The sequence below is a fragment of the Lepus europaeus genome, chromosome X (assembly GCF_033115175.1).
Source record: "Lepus europaeus isolate LE1 chromosome X, mLepTim1.pri, whole genome shotgun sequence".
NCBI lineage: Eukaryota > Metazoa > Chordata > Mammalia > Lagomorpha > Leporidae > Lepus > Lepus europaeus.
Window position 1 is genome coordinate 42,842,476 of NC_084850.1, and position 19,672 is coordinate 42,862,147.

Here is a 19,672-nt window from a genome sequence, read left to right on the forward strand (position 1 = left end):
TCCACTGCCTTCCCGGGCCATAGCAGAGAGCTGGCCTGGAAGAGGGGCAACCGGGATAGAATCCAATGCCCTGACCGGGACTAGAACCCGGTGTGCCGGCGCCGCAAGGCGGAGGATTGGCCTAGTGAGCCGCAGCGCCGGCTAACATTCTTTCTTAAACCCCACTTTTCTCATCTGTAAAACAGACACAAGAATAGTTTCTAACCCATTGGGGTTTTGTGAGGATCAAATGAGGTGAAGTGTGTTTGGCACAATGCCTGGCAGATAGTTTAGTAAATAGTAACCCACAGTAACTCTAGGGCATAGGCTATTACTACTGAGGAAACAGAATCAGAGAGAGGATGAGTCACCTGTCCAATGCCACCTCACTAATAAGCAGTGAGCTGGGACTCAAACCAGGAACTCTGGCTTCAGAACCCACACCACTAAAATCTTGGCTGTTACTGATACCAGGACTACTACTGCTGCTGCTGAATGACATAGGGTAGCACTTATGGTAAAACAGTAAGTTAAAAAAGTAGAACACAGCATTATGTGTGTAGGGGCTGGCACTGTGGAGCAACAGGTGAAGCTGCAGCTTGTGATGCCAGCATCTCATATAGGAGCAATGGTTTGAGTCCTTGCTGCTCTGCTTCTGAACCAGTGGCTCACTGCTAACGCAGTTGGGAAGGTAGCAGAAGATGGTCCAAGTGCTTGTGTCCCTGCCATTCATGTGGGAGACCCGAATGGAGTTTTTGGCTCTTGGTCTTGGCCTGACCCTGCCCTGCCCCAGCTGTTGTGGCCATTTGGGGAATGAACCAGCAGATGGAAGATTCATATTCTCTCTCTTTCAAACAAATATTTTAAACTATATATATATATATATATATATATATATATATATATATAGTATTATTCGGATTTCAAATGTTTGTAACACATATAAACATGCATGGATAAAAGATTGAAAAAATAGGGGCCAGTGTTGTGGCATAGTCGGCAAGGCTGCTGCCTGTGATCCCATCATCCCATAGGAGTGCCAGTCTGAGCTTTAGCTGATCCAGCTCCCTGCTAATGTGTCTGGGAAAAGCAGCAGAAGATGGCCCAAGTACTTGGGCCCTTGCCACCCATGTGAAATACACAAAGGAAGCTCCTGGCTCCTGGCTTCCACCTGGCCCAGCCCCAGCTATTGTGCCCATTTGGGGAGTAAACTAGCAGGTGGAAGATCTTTGTCTCTTCTTCTCTCCTTCTCTCTCTCTCTGGGACACCACCTTTCAAATAAATAAATAAATCTTGAGAGAGAGAGAGAGAGAGAGAGAGAGAGAGAGATGGATTTTACATCCAGTGGTTTACTCCCCAAATGACTACAACAGCCAGGTCTGGGCCAGGCTGAAGCCAGGAACCAGAAACTGTATTTGGGTCTTCTACATGAATGGAAGGGGCCCAAGCACTTGGGCCATCTTCCACTGCCTTTCCAAGCACATTAGCAGGAAGCTGGATTGGAAGTGGAGTAGTTGGCTCTCCAACAGTGCTCTACCCAATATGGGATGTGGATGTCTCAGTGGTAGCTTAACCCACTGCACCACAATGGTTGCCCCAGTTTTGTAACTTTTTATTGTAAGTTCTGCTCAGTGAGATTTTACCTGTGGGGATCTTGTGAAGCATACATTTTCCTGGAGATGTTTTATGCCGCTTCTGCCAGGCAGTCCAAGAGACAGCCGAGGCTAGGCATCACTGTATGCTCCTTTTTGGCCCGGTCGGCTTCCGGACCCCGCAGCAGTATCCCAAACCCACGCAAAAGCACGCCTGAGGTTACAGGTCCTCACAGGGGAACATTTTTTCCTATCTTCCTGGAGCCCAGACTGTCTCTCTTAGGCTAGTGAATGCATTTTTGTGCAGTCCACTCTTCTTGAAGGCAGAGTCCTTTGAAAGCCCTAACTTTCTACAGATGTCTCAGGTCCAGCCCTCTGCTTCCCTTCAGCCCAAGGCTCTGTCTCCTGCCTCTGCCAGGCCATCAGAACCTAAGCAGCTTACACCTCAGCAGTGGAGCAACTGAGGTCTCCACTCCCACCCAATGCTCAAGTTTTCCATTGTCCACTGGGAGTTTTGATTCCTGAGATCTCCTTTACTCACTTGGAAGCTTAGCTGTCTGCTGATGAAAGAATTTTCGTTTTGACCTGGGATTTCTAAGTGTTTTGCAGTGTGGGAATACTTTCAGGTTATTTTGGCTACTATCTTAGCAGGAATGAACATCAACGACTATTTTAAAATAATTTTAGGATGACAGGGAGCATTGGCTTAGACGTTCATTCTTTTATTTAGAAGGACATCCACCTTTCTCTCATAGAAGAATGTAAATGCACCTTTTCTGCCTTATTTCATCACTGAAGACTTTCACTTGCCTGAAAAAGAAAACAAAATTGTCAGCTTCCATCAGTAACCTGAGGTCACTTGCCTCTTTTTTTTCTTTTTAATAGAAGCTTGTCGCACTTGGCAGAATACCAGATTTCTTTGTAGCTTACTGAAAAAAAAAAAAAGACTGTCTTGAACTGGAGGAGAGTGAGGTTGAGGAGAAAGAGGCACTTCACACATGCGCATGCGTACGTTATAGATGCCTGTGAGAAAATTCAGCCGATTAATGGTTCTCAACTTGTTTGGGTGAGCTCTGCTCCAAAAATAAAAGCTGATTGGCATGCTTCTTAGAAAGGCGAGAGTAATGAGTTTCCTGTCACACATTTCCGAAACGAACATGCCATCAAGTATGGGTAAAGAACACGCTGGACCTGGTGAGTCTGGGGTGGTTAGTCACCCTCATTTCCCTCTTACTGCTCACACAGTCATCAGAACCCAACCTGGCTATCTCAAATGGGCAAGGTCTCTATTTTCAGTCTTGTCCTTTTTCAGTCCTCAGCACTCAGGCAATTGTAACCTTCCTAAAACACGTGCTAAAAACACTTTAGAGGGGACGGTGCTGTGGCGTAGCGGGTAAAGCCGCTGCCTGCAACACTGGCAATCTCAAATGGGCGTCGGTTCAAGTCCCGGCTGCTCCACTTCCCATCTAGCACTCTGCTATGGCCTGGAAAGCAGTGGAAGATGGGCCAAGTCCTTGCACCCACGTGGGAGACCCAGAGGAAGACCTTGGCTCCTGGCTTCAGATGGGCCCATTTCCCTGTCTGTAACTCTGCCTTTCAAGCAAATAAATAAATCTTTTTAAAAAATTTCAAAGGCACAGAAAAAAAGATACATAGTTAAATGTCTCCCTCCCACACCTACCTCCAACCACTCAATTCCTTTCTCTAGACAAATGGTTTTAACAGTAACCTTCAAGAGATAAATATACAAAAAGAGATAAATATGCATATTTATGCAAATATGGGTACATATATCTTAATTCCCTCTTTTTTAAAAAAATATTTGTTTATTTGAAAGTCACAGTTACACGAGGGGAGGAGAGTGGGGGAGTAGGAAGAGAATCTTCCATCTGCTGGTTCACTCCCTAAGTGACTACAACAGACAGGGCTGGGCCAGGCCAAAGCCAGGAGCCAGGAACTTCTTTTGGATCTCCCATGTGAGTGCAGAGGCCCAAGGACTTGGACCATCTTCTGCTGCTCTCCCAGGGAGCTGAATTAGCAGGGAGCTGGATTGGAAGTGGAGCAGCCAGGACTTGAACCGAGCCCATATGGGATGCCGGCACTGCAGGCAGGGGCTTTACCTGCTACATCGCAGTACTTAACCTCTTTTTTGTACAAGAAAAGCATACTTATTTTTTTTAAAAGGGAAGTGTTCTTTTTATTATTTATTTTATTTGAGAGTCAGAGAGAGAAAGAGCTCCCATCTGCTGGCTCATGCCCCAATGCCCACAAAATGGCCAGGGCTGAAGCTGGAGGCCAGGAGAGCAATCCAGGTCTCCCATGTGGATGGCAGGAACCCAATTATCTGGGCCATCGCTGCTGTCTCCATCAGCAGGAAGTTGGAATCAGGAGATGGAGCTGAAGATAAAATCCAGGTATTCCGATGTGGGACATGGGTGTCTTAACTGCAAGGCTAAACACCTGCTCCTGCATACTATCGTGAATCCTTTTTTAAACGATTTTATTTATCTGAAGAGCAGAATGACAGAAAGAGAGGGAGAGACAGAGAGAAAATGAGATCTTCAATCTGCTCCTTCGCTCCCCAAATGGCTGCAATGGTGAGGGCTGGACCAGGTAGCAGCCAGGAGCAAGGAGCTTCCTCCAGGTTTCCCACATGAATGGCAGGGGTCCAAATGGTTGGGCCATCATTTGCTGCTTTCCCAAACACATTAGCAGGGAGCTGGATCAGAAGCAGAGCAGCTGGGACTTGAACTGACACTCTGATATGGGATGCCAGCATTGCAAGCAGTGGCTTAACCCTTTGTGCCACAATGCCAGCACCTTGAATGTGTACTGGAGCTCAGTCTATAATCATACATAAATAGATTGCTCATTCTATTTTATTTCTGTGTAGTTTTGTTTAACAAGTATCTTATTGAGTGACACTTGGATTATTTCCAGATCCTTTCTACTACAAATATTTAAAAAAAATTTTTTTAAATGTTTATTTATTTGACAGTCAGAGATACACAGAGAGAGAAGGAAAGGCAGAGAGAGAGAAAGAGAGAGAGCGAGGTCTTCCATCCATTGGTTCACTCTGCGATTGGCCTCAATAGCTGGAGCTGCGCCGATCCAAAGCCAGGAGCCAGGAGCTTCTCCCAGGTCCCCCACGCAGGTGCAGGGGCCCCAAGGACCTGGGCCATCCTCTACTGCTTTCCCAGGCCATAGCAGAGAGCTGGATTGAGAGTGGAGCAGCTGGGACTTGAACTGGCACCCACACGGGATGCCGGCACTGCAGGTGGCAGCTTTACCTGCTACGCCACAGCACCGGCCCCATGACGATTGTTTATATGTCATTTTGCACCTGTGTGATATTTTCACAGTATGAATTCTTAGAAGTCAGATATCTGGAATGGAAGGTTTGCACATTTATAAAGGTTAATTATATTGCTAAACTACTGTCTATGCAGGTGATACCGATTTACATTGCCACCAGTTTCTTTGCACCACATGCAACAGTATGTTTTTTTAAAAATATTTTATTTATTTATTTGAGGGGTAAAGTTACAGATAATGAGTGGGCAAGACAGAAAGTTCTTCCATCCACTGGTTCACTCCCCAAATGCTTGCAATGGCTGGAGCTGCACCGATCTGCAGCCAGGAGCCAGGAGCTTCTTCCAGGTCTCCCACGTTGAGTGCAGGGGCCCAAGTACTTGGGCCATCATCCACTGCTTTCCCAGGCCATAGCAGAGAGCTGGATGAGAAGTGGAGCACCCAGGACTCGAACCAGTGCCTATATGGGATGCTGGCACCGCAGAGGACTAACCTACTGAGTCACAGCACCGACCCTGTAACAGTATGTTACCAGACTTTCACCTTGCCAAATCAGTGAGAAACATCTCAGTAGAGGATTTTTTTATTCCTCTTAGATACACAGATGTCTTCACGTGTTCAAGAGCCATTTCTATTTCCAGTTCTTCAAATTGTCTCTTTATATCTATGATGGTCAATTTGCGTCAGCTTGACTGGGTAAAGGGATACCTAGATGGCTGGTAAAACATGATGTCTGGGTGTACCTATGACAGCGTTTCCAGAAGAGATGAGCCTGTGAACCAGTAGTCTGAGCAAAGCAGTTGTGCCCTCACCCATACGAACAGCAGCAGCCACTCCACTGAGGGCCCTGATAGAACGAAAGAGGCAGAGGACAGGCTGATTCCCTCTTCTCGCCCTGGACATGACAGTTTCTGGTTCTCAGGCTTTCCCACTCCGGGACTTATTCTTATGGCTTCTCTGCCTCTTAAGCCTTCACACTTGGACCACATGACACCAGGGGCTTCACAGGTTCTCTAGCTTACAGGGAAGAGATCGTGGGACTTGTTGGCCTCCCTAACTGTGTGCACCAAGTCCCATAATAAATGCCCTTATCTTATTGGCTCTGTTTCTCCAGAGAACTTTGACTAATATCCTTTGCTCATATTTCTATTGCGTTATTGATCTCTTATTATTGATTTCTAGGAGTCCTTTATATAATAAGGGAATTATTCCTTTATGACATACTTGTTCCCCATTTGTTGTATTTCTTTTAAATTTGCCTATAAATGTTTTTCATTTATTAATATTTTTTAAAAAGGTATGCATTTTTTGAAAGGCAGGGTGGCAGAGAGAGAGAAAGACAGGGAGAGAAAGATCTTCTATCTACTGGTTCACTCCCCACAAATGGCCACGCCCCAAAAGCTGGGAGCCAGGAACTCCATCTAGGTCTCCCATACGGGTGGCAGAGACACAAGTACTTGGGTCATCATCATTAACGGGGGTGGGGGTAGGGGGCTGGATTGGAAGCAGAGTAGCCAGGATCTGAGCCTGTGTTGCCAGTGATAGCTTAACCCACTGTGCCACAGCAGCCAGCCCCTTTAATTTATTATTTATTGTGATTTATTTGAAAAGGAGGGAGGGAGGGAGGGGGAGGGAGACAGAGACAGAGACAGACAGAGAAACAGAGAGAGAGAGAGAGAGAGAGAGAAAGGTCTTCCATCTGCTGGTTCACTCCCCAAATGGCCACAACAAGCAGGGCCAGGCCAAGCTGGTACCAGGAGCCTGGAATTCAATCTGGTCTCCCACATGGGTGGCAGGGATGTGAATATTTGGGCCCCCATCTGCTGCCTTCCAGGATGTTTATTAGTAGGAAGCTGGACTCAGGGGCTGAAGGGACTTAGAGGATGCGAGCATCCCAGGCAGTACCCTAACTGCTACACCAAATGCCCACTCCTGCTTATGGAAGTTTCTGCTCATGATCGTTTATGTGGATAAGATTCACTGCTTATTCTTTGGCTTCTGAGTTTTGAGTCAAGGAGGGGATGCTTGATGAAATCTCGCTCTAAAATGAAGACCAAGGGATGGGTGTTTGGTACAAACATGATGTTGCTGCTTGGGATGATCACTTCTCAAACCTGTGTGCCTGGTCTGTTTCCAACCCAGCTTCCTGCTGATGTGCACCCTGGGAGGCAGCAGGTGATGGTTCAAGTACTTGGGTCCCTGCCACCCACGTGGGAGACGCCGATTGAGTTTCTAGCTCCTGGCTTTGGCTTGGCCCAGCCCCAGCCATTACAGGCATTTAGGGAGTGGACCAGCGGAGAGATCTCTGTCCCTCTGTTCCTGTCTCTGTCTGCCTTTCAAGTAAATAAAAATAAATTTAAAAATTGAAGACCAAGAGGGATCTTGATAATCACCTTATCACTAAGGAACAGAATATGAATCAGAGTTGACTTGTTAGGAACCTATAAAATTTCATAAATTTGCACTTCCCTCGTATTTATTATTTGTGTTGTCCCATGGCTATTTCCCTATCATGAGTCAAAGGAAAACCTTTAAAACGCTAAAGGCCTCTGTGCTTGTCCAGGGTTGGGAGAACCAGGGATATTTGAGATCATAGTTAATCGTTTCGGAAACAAAAAATCCTAAAGTGCTGGCAGCTCTGAGGAAGAAAGTGCGCCTGGGGCTTGCCTGAGGGAAGGAAAAAGAAAGGGCTGGAAAAACGGGCATACACGCCTCAAACCTGCTACTGTAGCCTGCATCGATGAGGACGGATCGCTGTGCAGGAGAGAGGGAGGCGGTGTCGACAATGTTGGCTTTGCGGTGACAAGGTGCATCTAGCAGTAGCTCGATCACATTAGACTTTTAATTTAGCACATCAGATAAGTTACATTACGCAGTAAATGGTGGCAGCCTTCAGGAAATAACTCCAGGGCCGAAGTACAGCTGAACAAATACTGCTGACTCCCGTGCTCCCTACTGTTTCCTTCTTTCTCTTTTTTTGTGTTGCTACCCCTTCTTCCTTTCCTTATGTAAGTCCAGTGTTAAAAGTCAAATGGTGCGGCAGGTACTTGGTGCAGTGGCTCCAGCCCTGGCTACTTCCCTTCTCATCCAGCTTCCTGTTAACACACACCCCGGGAGGCAGCCCGTGGTGCTGCCACCCACGTGGGAGACCTGGACGGGGTTCCTGGCTCCTGGCTTTGGCCTGTCCTGGCTGTTGCAGCCATTTGGGGAGTGAGCCAGCTGATGGAAGATCTTTGTCTCTCTTTCTGTCTGCCTTTCGAATAAATACATACATTTTTTTTAAAAGATACTTTATCATTTTTTATTTGGCTTGTTTCTAAATTTTCCAGTTACATTGTGAGTAATCTTTTAACTATTTCTGCATGCTTATGTTCCTTAAATTGGAGAGAAGGCGCAATAATTCCAGACACTGGAGCTATGGAACGAAGGACAGCAATCCGTGTGGCTTCCTCTGCGCAGCCCAATTCCGTACCAGTCCTGTGACCATCCTCTCTTCCTAAGCATTTGTGCTGCCCTTTGAACTCCAAGACATCTTCACACTGGCACGTTATTCTCTACCCTACCTCCTTCCCTAGCATCATGCTTTCCTCCCTCTCTACCTCACTCCAGACTCCCTCCCCACAGCAGCTCCTCCTGTCTCCTCCTCCCCACCTCCACTTCCACTATTTCAATTCAATCCTCCAAAGTCTCTTCCCGGACTACTGATCTCCCTGCCATGCTCCAACCTCCACATAGCTGCTCAAGTGATCTATCTAGGGGCCAGAGGTTGTGCCTCAGTGAGTTAAGTCCCCACTTGGGACACCAGCATCCCTTATCAGAGTGCCTGGTTTTGAGTCCCAGTGACTCCATGCTTTGATCCAGCTCCCTGCAAAAGTGCCTTGGAGGCAGCGGAAGATGGCCCAAGTACTTGGGTCCCTGCCACTCACATGGGAGACAAGGATTGAGGTCCTGGTTCCTGGCTTCAGTCCGGCCCAGCCCTAGCTGTTGGCAGCCATTTGAGGAAGTGAACCAGTGGATGGAAGATTTCTCTCTTGTTCTGCCTTTCAAATAATCTTTAAAAAAAAAATCATCCAATAACTTCCTACTTATAGTGGTATATGTCCCATTGGCAGGGCCCATGCTGTGACGCAGTAAGCTAAGCCTCCACCTGCGGCACCGGCATCCCATATGGGCACCAGTTTGAGACCTGGCTGCTCCACTTCCAATCCAACTATCTGTTATGGCCTGGGAAAGTAGAAGATGGCCCAAGTGCTTGGGCCCCCGCACCCATGTGGGAGATCCAGAAGAAGCTCCTGGCTCCTGGTTTCCAATTGGTCATTTGGGGATGAACCAGTGGATGGAAGACTTTTCTCTCTGTCTCTGTCTGTAAGGCTACCGCTCAGATAAATAAATAAATAATTTTTAAAAAATCAATATATGTTCCATTGGATCAGCTACTTCATCAATTAATCAGCTTAATGAAGTGACTTCTTGTTTTTCTTTTGTTTGCCCAGACAATGACTCTAGCAGGGTTATAAAAAATGCTCAGTTCTGAATAAGAGTAGTAGTAATAGCTACCATTAAAGTCCAGCATGCCAAGTGCTTTACCTGATCTTGTTTTACAACCCTGTCAGGTAGGTATTATTGTTTCAGCTTTACAAAGAAACCGAGAAGCAGAGGGATTCAGCAATTTCCCGAGGTCACACAGGCACTGGCCAAGTCAGGATTTGAACCTAGCTCTGTCTCACCCTACAACTTGTGCTCTGGAGCAGATGTTGTGGCACAGCAGGTTAGGGTAGCACTTGGGACACTGCATTCCATCTCAGAGGGCCTGGTTCATGTGTTAGCTACTCCATGCTTCTGCTCCAGCTCCCTGCTAAATGCACCTGAAAAGGCAGTGGATGATGGCCCAAGTTTTTGGGCCCCTTGTTAGCCTCGTTGGAGATGTGGATAGAGTTCTGGGCTCCTGGCTTCGGCCTGGCCCACATGTGGCTGTTGCAGCCATTTGGGGAGTGAACCAACGGATGGAAGATCTCTCTTGTTTTGTCTTTCAAGTACACGATCTTTAAAAAAGTAAATAAAACTTGTGTTCTTTCCTTTGTACCATGTTATCTCTAGAACAGGTTTCAGTTACTTTGGGCCAGCCTTTAAAGAAACATTCCTTCCTATCTTTCAGTACATTAGGAAACAGTTCAGTGTAGTAGATCAGACCATGAGCTTTGGAATCCAAGTGCCTGGGTTCAAATTCCAGTCCTATAAATTATTAGCTGCGTAACCTTGAATAAGTTAATTTCTCCAGTCCTCAGCATCTCTGTCTGTCCAACAGGTATGGTAATAGTTGCCCTCTCATAAAGTTGTTGTAATTTTATTTTTTAAATCTTTTTTTAGAAGGGGTATGGGAGGGAGGGAGAATGTGAGAAGAGAGGGAGGGAAGGAAGGAGGGAGGGAGGATGAATATCTTTCATCTGCTGGTTCATTCTCCAAATGGTCCCAATGATTGGGCTTGGCTAGGCCAAAGCAGGAGCCAGGAGCCTTCTACATGGGTGCAGGAGCCCAAGCACTTGGGTTATCTTCCACTGCTTTCCCAGTCCATTAGCAGAGAGCTGGATCAGAAGTGGAGCAGCCGGGGGCCAGCACTGTGGTGCACTAGATTAATCCTTTGCCTGCAGCGCCAGCATCCCATATGGGCACTGGTTCTAGTCCTGGCTGCTCCTTTTCTGATCCAGTTCTCTGCTATGGCCTGGGAAAGCAGTAGAAGATGGCTCAAGCAGTTGGGGCCCAGAACCTGCTTGGGAGACCTGGAGGAAGCTCCTGGCTCCTGCCTTCAGATCAGCCCATCCCCAGCCGTTGTGGCCATTTGGGGAGTGAACCAGCGGATGGAAGACCTTTCTCTGTCTCTACTTCTTACTGTCTGTAACTCTACTTTTCAAATAAACAAATAAAATCTTATAAAAAAAAAAGGAATTTGTTAGAAAAGGAGCAGCCAGGACTTGAACCAGCTCCCATATGAGATGCCAGCACTGTATGCCAGGGTTTAACCTGCTGCACCACTGTGCCAGCCCCAGTCGTAATTTTAAGATAATCCATGTAAAACACACGGTACAAAGCATGGTGCTATATAACACATAGTATGCATACCCTCAATAAAGAATAGCTATTCTTATTATTACATTGCAGAAACCTCTCAAAATTCTGTTGATTCTTTTGTCATCTGGAGAGATTCTGATCAGATCCTATGTATTTGTGTGGCAGAAACTACCTTAATTATATTGCATAGGTTTTGTCTTTTGAAAAAGACATATTTATTTATTTATTTGAAAGGAAGAGTAGGGCCTGTGCCGTGGCGCAGCAGGTGAATCCTCCGCCTGGGTGCCAGCATTCCATATGGGTGCCGGTTCTAGTCCCGGTGCTTCACTTCCAATCCTGCTCTCTGCTGTGGCCTGGGAAAGCAGTAGATGGCCCAAGTCCTTGTGGCCCTGCACCTGCGTGGGAGATTGAGAAGAAGCGCCTGGCTCTAGGCTTCGGCCGTTGCAGCCATTTGGGGAATGAACCAGCAGATGGAAGACCTCTCTCTATGTCTCTCCCTCTCACTGTCTGTAACTCTACCTCTCAAACAAAATAAATAAAATCTTTAAAAAAAAAAAAAGGAAGAGTAACAGAGAGAAAGAGAGAGAGACATCCTCCATCTGCTGGTTCACTCTCCAAGTGCATTCAATAGCCAGTGCTGGACTTGCTAGGCCCTCTGGCACAGAAATCGTTAATGTCACACCTAGCAAATAGAGTTCCAGATAGGAGTGAGCCTGGGGCTGTCATGGTCTAAGATTCTGCGTCAGCCTCTCCCAGCTGATATTACATGTATACACGACCCCTGCCCAGGCCAGGGGTATAAAAAGACAACTGCCTTGTCACCCGTCATCAGCATCTGAGAGGGGATGAGCTGTCTCAGTCCCTGGCTGGCGCTCCTCTCCACCTCTGCTCTCTTCTGATATTGTTTGCCATCGAACTCTCCAGCCTCATCCAGTTGCCTCTTCACCTTACTGGGGCATAAAGTCCTGAGCACCTAACAGCCACGTCTGCCGCATGGGTGGCAGGAACCCAAGCACTTGGGCCATCCTCTGCTGCCTCCCAGGCTCGTTAGCAGGCAGCTGGATGGGAAGTACGGAGTAGCTGGGACATGAAACAGGCCCTCAGATAGGGCGCGTGGGCCTCTCAAGCAGCAGCTTAACACGCCGCACCACAGCCCAGGTCTTGCGTTGGGAGTGATTTTTTAACTCTTCTGTTGGCTCACTTTCTGTTAGGTGTCAAAGGTTTGGGCAGTGCCTTGAGGCAGCAGTTCTAGAGAGGCCAAACACAAACCCATCCCTGGTCTAGATCCTCTGGATTTTTTTAAAAAGATTTATTTATTTATTTGAAAGTCAGAGTTACATAGAGAAAGGAAAGTAGAGAGAGAGAGAGAGAGAGAGAGAGAGAGAGAGGTCTTCCATCTGATGGTTCACTTCCCAATTGGCCGCAACGGCTGGAACTGCCAATCCGAAGCCAGGAGTCAGGAGCTTCTTCTGGGTCTCCCACGTGGGTGCAGGGGCCCATGGACTTGGGCCATTTTCCACTGCTTTCCCAGGCCACAGCAGAGAGCTGGATCGGAAGCGGAGCAGCCAGGACTAGAACCGGCGCCCATATGGGATGCCAGTGCTTCAGGCCAGGGCGTTAACCCGCTGAGCCACAGCGCCAGCCCCAAGATCCCCTGGATTTGTTCTGTGATTCCTGTTAAGCATTCAACTTAAGTACCTGAACAGGGCCTTGGATCTTTTCAGCTCCTTGGTAGTCATTTCAATCACTGTAGCGGCACCAACTGTGCTCTCCTCACCAGAGTTCTTGGCCTTTTTTCGGCCCCTCCATACCTTTCGACATGTCCCCTTTGGTCCTTACCTGTGGCCCTTTGACTTGAGATCAGTAAATCTGAGCAACATCCTTACTCCTGCATAGAATGGAAATAAAGGATATCAGAACTTTTCCCTCAACTTCTTTGAGTTCAAAAGATGCCAATATGCGGTCAGTGTTGTGGCATAGTGGGTTAAGCTGCTGCCTGTGATGCCAGAATCCCATATGGGCACCAGTACGTGTTCCAACTGCTCCACTTCCGATCCAGCTCCCTGCTAATGGGCCTGGGAAGGCAGTGGAAGATGGCTCAGGTGGTTGGGTCCCTGCACACACATGGGAGATCCGAATGGAGTTCCTGGCTCTTATTTTTGGCCTGGCCCAGCCCTGGCTGTTGTGGCTATCTGGGGAGTGAACAGCAGATGGAATATCTCCATCTCTCTCTGTCTCTCCTTCTTACTCTGCCTTTCAAATAAACAAATCTTTAAAAACTTTCAATAGGGGCCGGCGCCATGGCTCACTTGGCTAATCCTCCGCCTGCAGCGCCGGCATCCCATATGGGCGCTGAGTTCTAGTCCCAGTTGCTCCTCTTCCAGTCCAGCTCTCTGCTGTGGCCCCAGAGGGCAGTGGAGGATGGCTCAAGTGCTTGGGCCCTGCACCTGCATGGGAGACCAGGAAGAAGCACCTGGCTCTTGGCTTCGGATCGGCGTAGCTCTGCCCATAGCGGCCATTTGAGGGGTGAACCAACGGAAGGAAGACCTTTCTCTGTCTCTCTTTCTCACTAACTCTGTCAAATAAAATAAAATAAAAAACAAAACTGTCAATAAAAATAAGGCTGACAGAGAATAATATAGTTTTATGAGAAGTGTTACTGAGCGGTCTTTGAAATAAAACCTCCCTAGGTTAGCAGTTTTAAAGACACTGATGTAGAGGGAAATTGATCTTTAAAAAAAAAGGCTATCAATTGCTTTTCATTATTCCAGATAAAGACTATTTTACATGGGGTTTACTGACTTGTTACATTTCAGAATTCAAGCCATTTATGGAGATCTGTTTGCTAGAAAAGAGGTCTTTAAAAAGTTCATGGAAAACATTTTATGAAAAAAGCTATGCGTAGATCTCAAAATTTTTGGTACCTAAATTGTGCTTTTTAATCCCATTTCCCAGTGAACTTTCCAAAGTACCGTCATATGAAGTTCTTGCCTAATTTCCTTGTATCTATGATCCCTAATGTCAGTTCCTGGACTCATGGTTCATTTTCACGCTATGCTTGCAAAAACCCCTAGAGGCTCTAAGACGACATCTTAGGCACCAGCAGGGATACACCAGCTAGCAAGCCTCCAGACACCCCTGTCCCCAGAGTGATTTGGCTTTTCTCGCTTACATGTTAGGCTCCTAAGTGAGACTGCACATCAGGAAAAGGGTATTAGAGCAGTTCTTTTATTTTACAGTTGAGCCTTGAATTTCCTGTCTTGAATATTTAGAGTAAGGGTTCTGAATGTCATCAGGGCTACCAAGGTTCCGAAAAGAAATGTCTGAGATTAATAAAACAAACAAGAATCCAAGTTGCTCTGCTACTACTAATCGGCTTGAGGGCAGGCGCACACGTTATACTTTTCTTTCTCACTATCTTGTGCCTAGTACTGTCAAACACCTACTTGGTGCTGAAATACATGAGGGTACTTCAAAAAGTTCATGGAACAGTGGATTTAATAGACAAGTGTACTTTGGTGCCAAAAGAAAAAAACTGAAATCCCTGAATATGAGGGAATTTCAAATAGTACATATAAAATGTGTATTATGAAAAAACTATGCATGGATCACAAGAGTTTAGTTTACCAAAATACACGTATCTTTTAATTCCATTTTCCATGGGTTTTGAAGTACCCTCATATTGTGGGAATCTGACAGACCTTCCTTTTCGTTAAATATTTTTTAAAGGATTTATTTATTTATTTGAAAAGCAGAGTTAGAGAGAGGCAGAAAGAGAGAGAGAGGTCTTGCATCTGCTGGTTCACTCCCCACATGGCCACAATGGCAGGAGCTGTGTTGATCCAAAGCCAGGCACTAGGAGCTTCTTCCTGGTCTCCCATACAGGTGCAGGGGCCCAAGGACTTGGGCCATCTTCTACTGCTTTCCCAGGCCATATCAGAGAGCTGGATCATAAGTGCAGCAGCCGGGACTAGAACCAGCGTCCATATGGGATGCTGGCACTTCAGGCAGCAGCTTTACCTGCTACACCACAGCGCCGGCCCCCCTTTTCGTTAAATAGTAACTGAACACACAGCAACACTGTATAACAAAGACACTTAAGTTTGTGTGTACATGTAGTCGAATATTAAATGAAAAAGGAAAAATGAGATAGTAATAACAATAAATCTAAAAATGTAAGCCAGAAGACTATAGACTCCTTCTCTGTGACTTCAGGCTTTATGTGAACACAGGGAAAACACCCAGGGGCAATAGATCCATGGTGTATGCCTGACTCGCCCTAGTCTTTAAAGTGCCATGATTGTAGTACTACTGCCACTGTGGCTACTTCTTCCGCATGTGCACGTTTCTAAAGAGCAGCCAGAGGCTCCTGAAATGTTGGCTCCTACCTTGCTTACTAAAAGCCCAAAGTCCTTAGAATAGCCTCCAAGTCCCTTTGACCAGTGCACAGCCTGCCCCCAGCCCCAATCCATCTCGTGCATTTTTCTCTGAGCTTATTTCTTATCCTTCTCCTTACTCTGCTCTAGCTGTCGTGACCTTCTGCCTGTTCTCCATGACCTCATGGCACGAAGTGACCGCTGCCTGTAATGTTCTCCCGGAGGGTCACAAGGCTTGGTCACTTAGTACTTCCAGGTCTGTGCTGGAATGCCACCTTCCCAAGAATGCCCTAACCATCGTTTTGAAAAACAACAGTGCCCTGCCAACACTCCCTAACGGCCCTCCTCTGCTTTTTCTTCATGCCACTTATGACAATGACATAGCTAGGTGTGTGCTTTCTCTAGCTAGAACATAAGCTCTTCAAGGGCAGGGATTTTGTTTTTCTGCACTGCTGAGTTCCTGTCACTAAAGACAGTCTCTGCCACAGAGTATGCACTTCACCTTTTGTTGAATTGTGGGTTTTTTTTAAGATTTATTTATTTATTTGAAAGGCAGAGTTACAGAGAGAGAGGGGGAGAGATAGAGATCTTCTATTCACTGGTTCACTCCCTAAATGACCATGGGAGCCTGCAATTCCAATTGGGTCTCTCAACTGCTGCCTTCCCAGGTGCATTAGCAGGGAGCTGGATCAGAAGTGAAGCAGCTGGGTTCAAATGGGTGCTCATATGAGGCAGCAGCTTAATCGGCTGTGCTCAGAACTGTTTTAATCGTGAGATTTGAAAACTTCTTGTAGAGCCTATAGAAGAGAAAACTAAACAGGAACTTGAGGCTTCTGGAAATGCATATTTACCCAAGTCTCTGTCAGTGCAGAATCCCTTCCTTTCCCACCTCATCTCATCTCATCTCAAGGTTCTCCTCGCCACCTCTGGAACCTCGTTTTGGACCACACAGAACAGGCACGCTGGCTATATTCCAGCCTTTGAACCAGCCTACACTAACGCTTTCCAGGATGCAAATGATAACCAGAATAGAAATCCTTCTCAGAGTTGAATCTTGTAGAAGCTTTTATTTCAGTGATTAAAAGAATAAACCAAATGGAATCTACACTGATTAACTCGTTAGGCATGCACCTCTACCTGAAACTGCTGTTGAGTTTTTGACACATCTTGGGTTTTTGGTACCCTAAAATACAGGGTAAGTCAACTTCTTCCTTGTGGCAATCACTAATGAGAATTCTGTTCTCTGGTTAGAGTCCTATACTGCCTTGAGACCATATTTTAATATAGATAGTTAAGTAAATCACTGTATAGGGGAGGGAGGGAGTCTCCAAATCTGTAGCTGTTTTTCCGGCATAAACAGTCAGATACCAGACAAGGAGGCCCACAGTGAAGTACCAGTGACTCCTCTCCCATTGCTGCCCTTCTGAGAGGCACAAAGATCTCCCCAGAAATCTGAAATGAATCCACACAAATGAGTGATTTTTACCTATGTGGTCCCACTATCAAAGGAAGCAGTGAAGGAGACCTTGAGAAATGTGTACTCCCATATACAGGAACACACATCTAATAGAGTTTCCCACTCATCTGTCAATTATTTTCACACGGTTAGATTAAAAAAACACAACCAAATACACATAAGACCTTCAAACCCCGCACACAAAAATGATTGGTCTTTGTTCATTTTCAGATGGCAGGATGTCCCAAGAGTGACTAAAGGTGGGAACCAATCCCCCCACAGCTGTTTTGTCAATCATCCCATCAACTGCTCTTCGTGTCTTGAACTACCTTCCTTTTCCAAAGAGGTACGCTGAGGTCAGTCAGAAAGGCTTTCGGAGAAGACTGGCTTGGATTTCTGGGTCTGTTCCAGTCGATTCAAGATGAACTGGCTTGTATCAATGAAGCGCTCAACGCAGTTCACAAAACAGGCCTCAGCCCTACTGTCCAACTTTGGCCCAGGCTTGTCCATGCACTTCTCCTGCTCAGGACAAGATACAGAATCACAAAGGGAACTCGGAGGAAAAAAGGGTATGGGGGGGGGTAACTTCTGGTTGCTTACAGGAAAAACTTCACCTAAAAATAGTATCTGATATGTTAACAGTTCATATTTGGCAAATCACCAAGTATGGAGCAATGGTCAACCCCCCTATGGAATAGGAACTATTTTAGGATTTTATAAAGAGGGAAACTGTGGCACAAGACATACTTTACCCAAAGTTTTAAGGCCAGAAAATGGAGGAACTGACATTACTACAGAAGAAAAATAGCAATACAACTGAAGTCACATTTTTGCTGACTTTGGTTATAGCTCCACAATGCTGTAGCTATTTAATGTCTTTCATTGCAGAATGAAGATAAAGCATTATAGCAAGACACCACAAAGCCTACCAAAGAAGAAAATCTATGACCTCTGATTCTGGAACTCTGTCTACTTAAGCCTAAGATTCCTGAATCCTCTCGCGATGAATGGAAACATACATGAATTATTGGAAAGGGCACAGAGCTTATGGATTCTTAAGGGAGTCTTTAACCACACCTGCTTCTGCCCAATGTAACGAATCAGATGTTTAAGAAAGAATCCGAGCACTCTGGTCCAAGGCAGTCCACAGGTAAGTAAGCATTTGGTAAGGGCCACAGTCCGGCAATAACACGAGTTTATGGGAAATGCACTATGGAAACGGATGACTGTATATAGTTCAAGTTAAGTGGTTCGGATGCATTTTGCTCCTTCTACTCTGCCTTCGACCCTTCAACTCCAAGGAAACTTATCCTTGGCTTCTGAATTCTGTGAATTTCATTCGTCAAGGGGGCCAGTATGCTGTCCTTGGCAACCAGAAAACCTTGATCTCAAGCTGCAAATGCCTTCCATGCTTTTACCAAAGTGTCCTCACAGGGCAGACTCAATTCCTCAACCTTCAGACCCAAAACAGCTTGGGATTACACAACAACCCAACAAGAGGGCACATGCGTGTGTATGTTGGAAGAGATTACGCCACTTTCCTAGTTAGTGGACTGAAGCCACTCATTTCTCACTGGGGAGGGTTTAGGAGAACTGAGCAATCAAGGTAAATTCCGCAGAGTCCAGGAATAGCAGATTCACTGACTCTGGGACTCAGGTTCCCAAAGACAAAGTCCCAGGAGCGGGGATTCTCCTTAGCTCTGGGGACCGACACTAGGCAGCTTCAACATCAGGTGCCTGCGAGTGCTGGGTGAGCCAGTGGCTTAAGACTTCTTTGAGCCCCAATTTTCTGGACCAACCAGAGTGACACTCCCTACAGAAGTGGGGTCACCTTCTCCCTTCTGGCTCGCTCCGAGAAACCCGAGAAAGCCCAAGGGTGCAGCTGGGTCCACCTTCCTCCCTAAATTCCATCGCAGCGAGCGCCGCGGGGCAAGGACAGAAGCAAAGTGGGTATTGCCCAGCTCCCAGCCCCAGGATCCTCACCCAACAAAGTTCAGTCATCTGGTGCACCAGCTGCTGGAAGCGCTGCTTCTGGGTCTCCACCTCGATGAAATGCTGCAGCTGCGGGTCCACCGCGCCCAAGCCCGCCGACGACGACGAAGACGAGGAGGAATCCATCCCAGCGCGACCACGCGTGCCGAGACGGACTCCGCACCAACTCTCCGACCTTCACGTGTCTCGGCGACGGAACCGGAACCACAACCCGCCGCCCTAGGCCCGCCCCCGTGAGCGCACTGCGTCGGCGCGAGGCGGGCGCCGCTCGGCGCTGCCGCCGCCCTCGCCTCCCGCGGCCTGGTCTGGGCGCTCGGTTCCCTGGGCCCGCTGGCTCCTCTCCCGCCCGCAGCTGCGCGGCGGCGCCCGGCGTGCGCCTTGAGGACTCAGGGCTTGCAGCCCAGCGCCGGGGCGCGATGGAGACGTTATTCCGAGAAGAAAAAGTAGCAAGGGGGAAAGGAAGGTCCTTCAGCGCCACGTGACCCGTTCCTGTGCAGCCCAGCAGCTCCGCCCCTGTCCGCTTCCAAATTGGCCCGCGCTTTCCCAGCGGCTGGGGTTGTGCTGGGTGCATTAAGTTGGCCTTCCTGGGCCCCGCTCTCTACTTCTTTGAACGGATTTTTCCTCTCCTGACGCGGGGAAATGAGGCTCTGGCACAGTTTGTCCCCAACTCTCAGATGCATTCAGATACTATGGTGCACCTGCTATGTGCCAGACACCGCTCCGGCTTCTGAATTCCTCTCTGATTCAGAGGCAGGGTTTAACTAGATCCAGTAGAATGAGAGAGGTTAAAAGCTGAGGATCCCGCTGCGTTCTCAGTGTAGCAGTATGTCCCGTCAATGCCACACAGCAGTTTTCTGGACTACCGAGACGGTTCTTTGAGGCAGGCTGCATGATTCATC

At 47.1% G+C, this 19,672-nt stretch overlaps 1 protein-coding gene across 3 annotated transcripts; it reads right to left on the reverse strand.

The window, feature by feature from the left end:
- Positions 1-2,330: 2,330 nt before the first annotated feature.
- TIMM8A (translocase of inner mitochondrial membrane 8A) lies at positions 2,331-18,972 on the reverse strand. Of its 3 annotated transcripts, XR_009865006.1 has the most exons (4): positions 18,765-18,972; positions 17,111-17,300; positions 12,789-12,837; positions 2,331-2,381 (listed from the first exon to the last, which is right to left on the reverse strand). XR_009865006.1 is itself a non-coding variant. In XM_062183268.1 (3 exons), exons 1-2 carry the CDS (start codon positions 18,897-18,899, stop codon positions 17,139-17,141), a joined length of 297 nt encoding a protein of 98 aa, XP_062039252.1. In that variant the 5' UTR covers positions 18,900-18,972; the 3' UTR covers positions 12,283-12,837; positions 17,111-17,138. The 3 variants fall into 3 exon arrangements, 2 of the variants coding, with proteins under 2 accessions (XP_062039252.1, XP_062039251.1); XM_062183268.1 differs by lacking the exon at positions 2,331-2,381 and having other exon boundaries at positions 12,283-12,837; XM_062183267.1 differs by lacking the exons at positions 2,331-2,381; positions 12,789-12,837 and having other exon boundaries at positions 16,373-17,300.
- Positions 18,973-19,672: the final 700 nt, after the last annotated feature.

Coding starts and splice junctions, on each gene's coding strand:
- TIMM8A (XM_062183268.1), bottom strand. CDS start 18,899: ATGGATTCCTCCTCGTCTTCGTCGTCGTCGGCGGGCTTGGGCGCGGTG. Junction 17,301..18,764: donor AGATGACTGAACTTTGTTGG/GTGAGGATCCTG, acceptor TGTCCTGAGCAG/GAGAAGTGCATGGACAAGCC.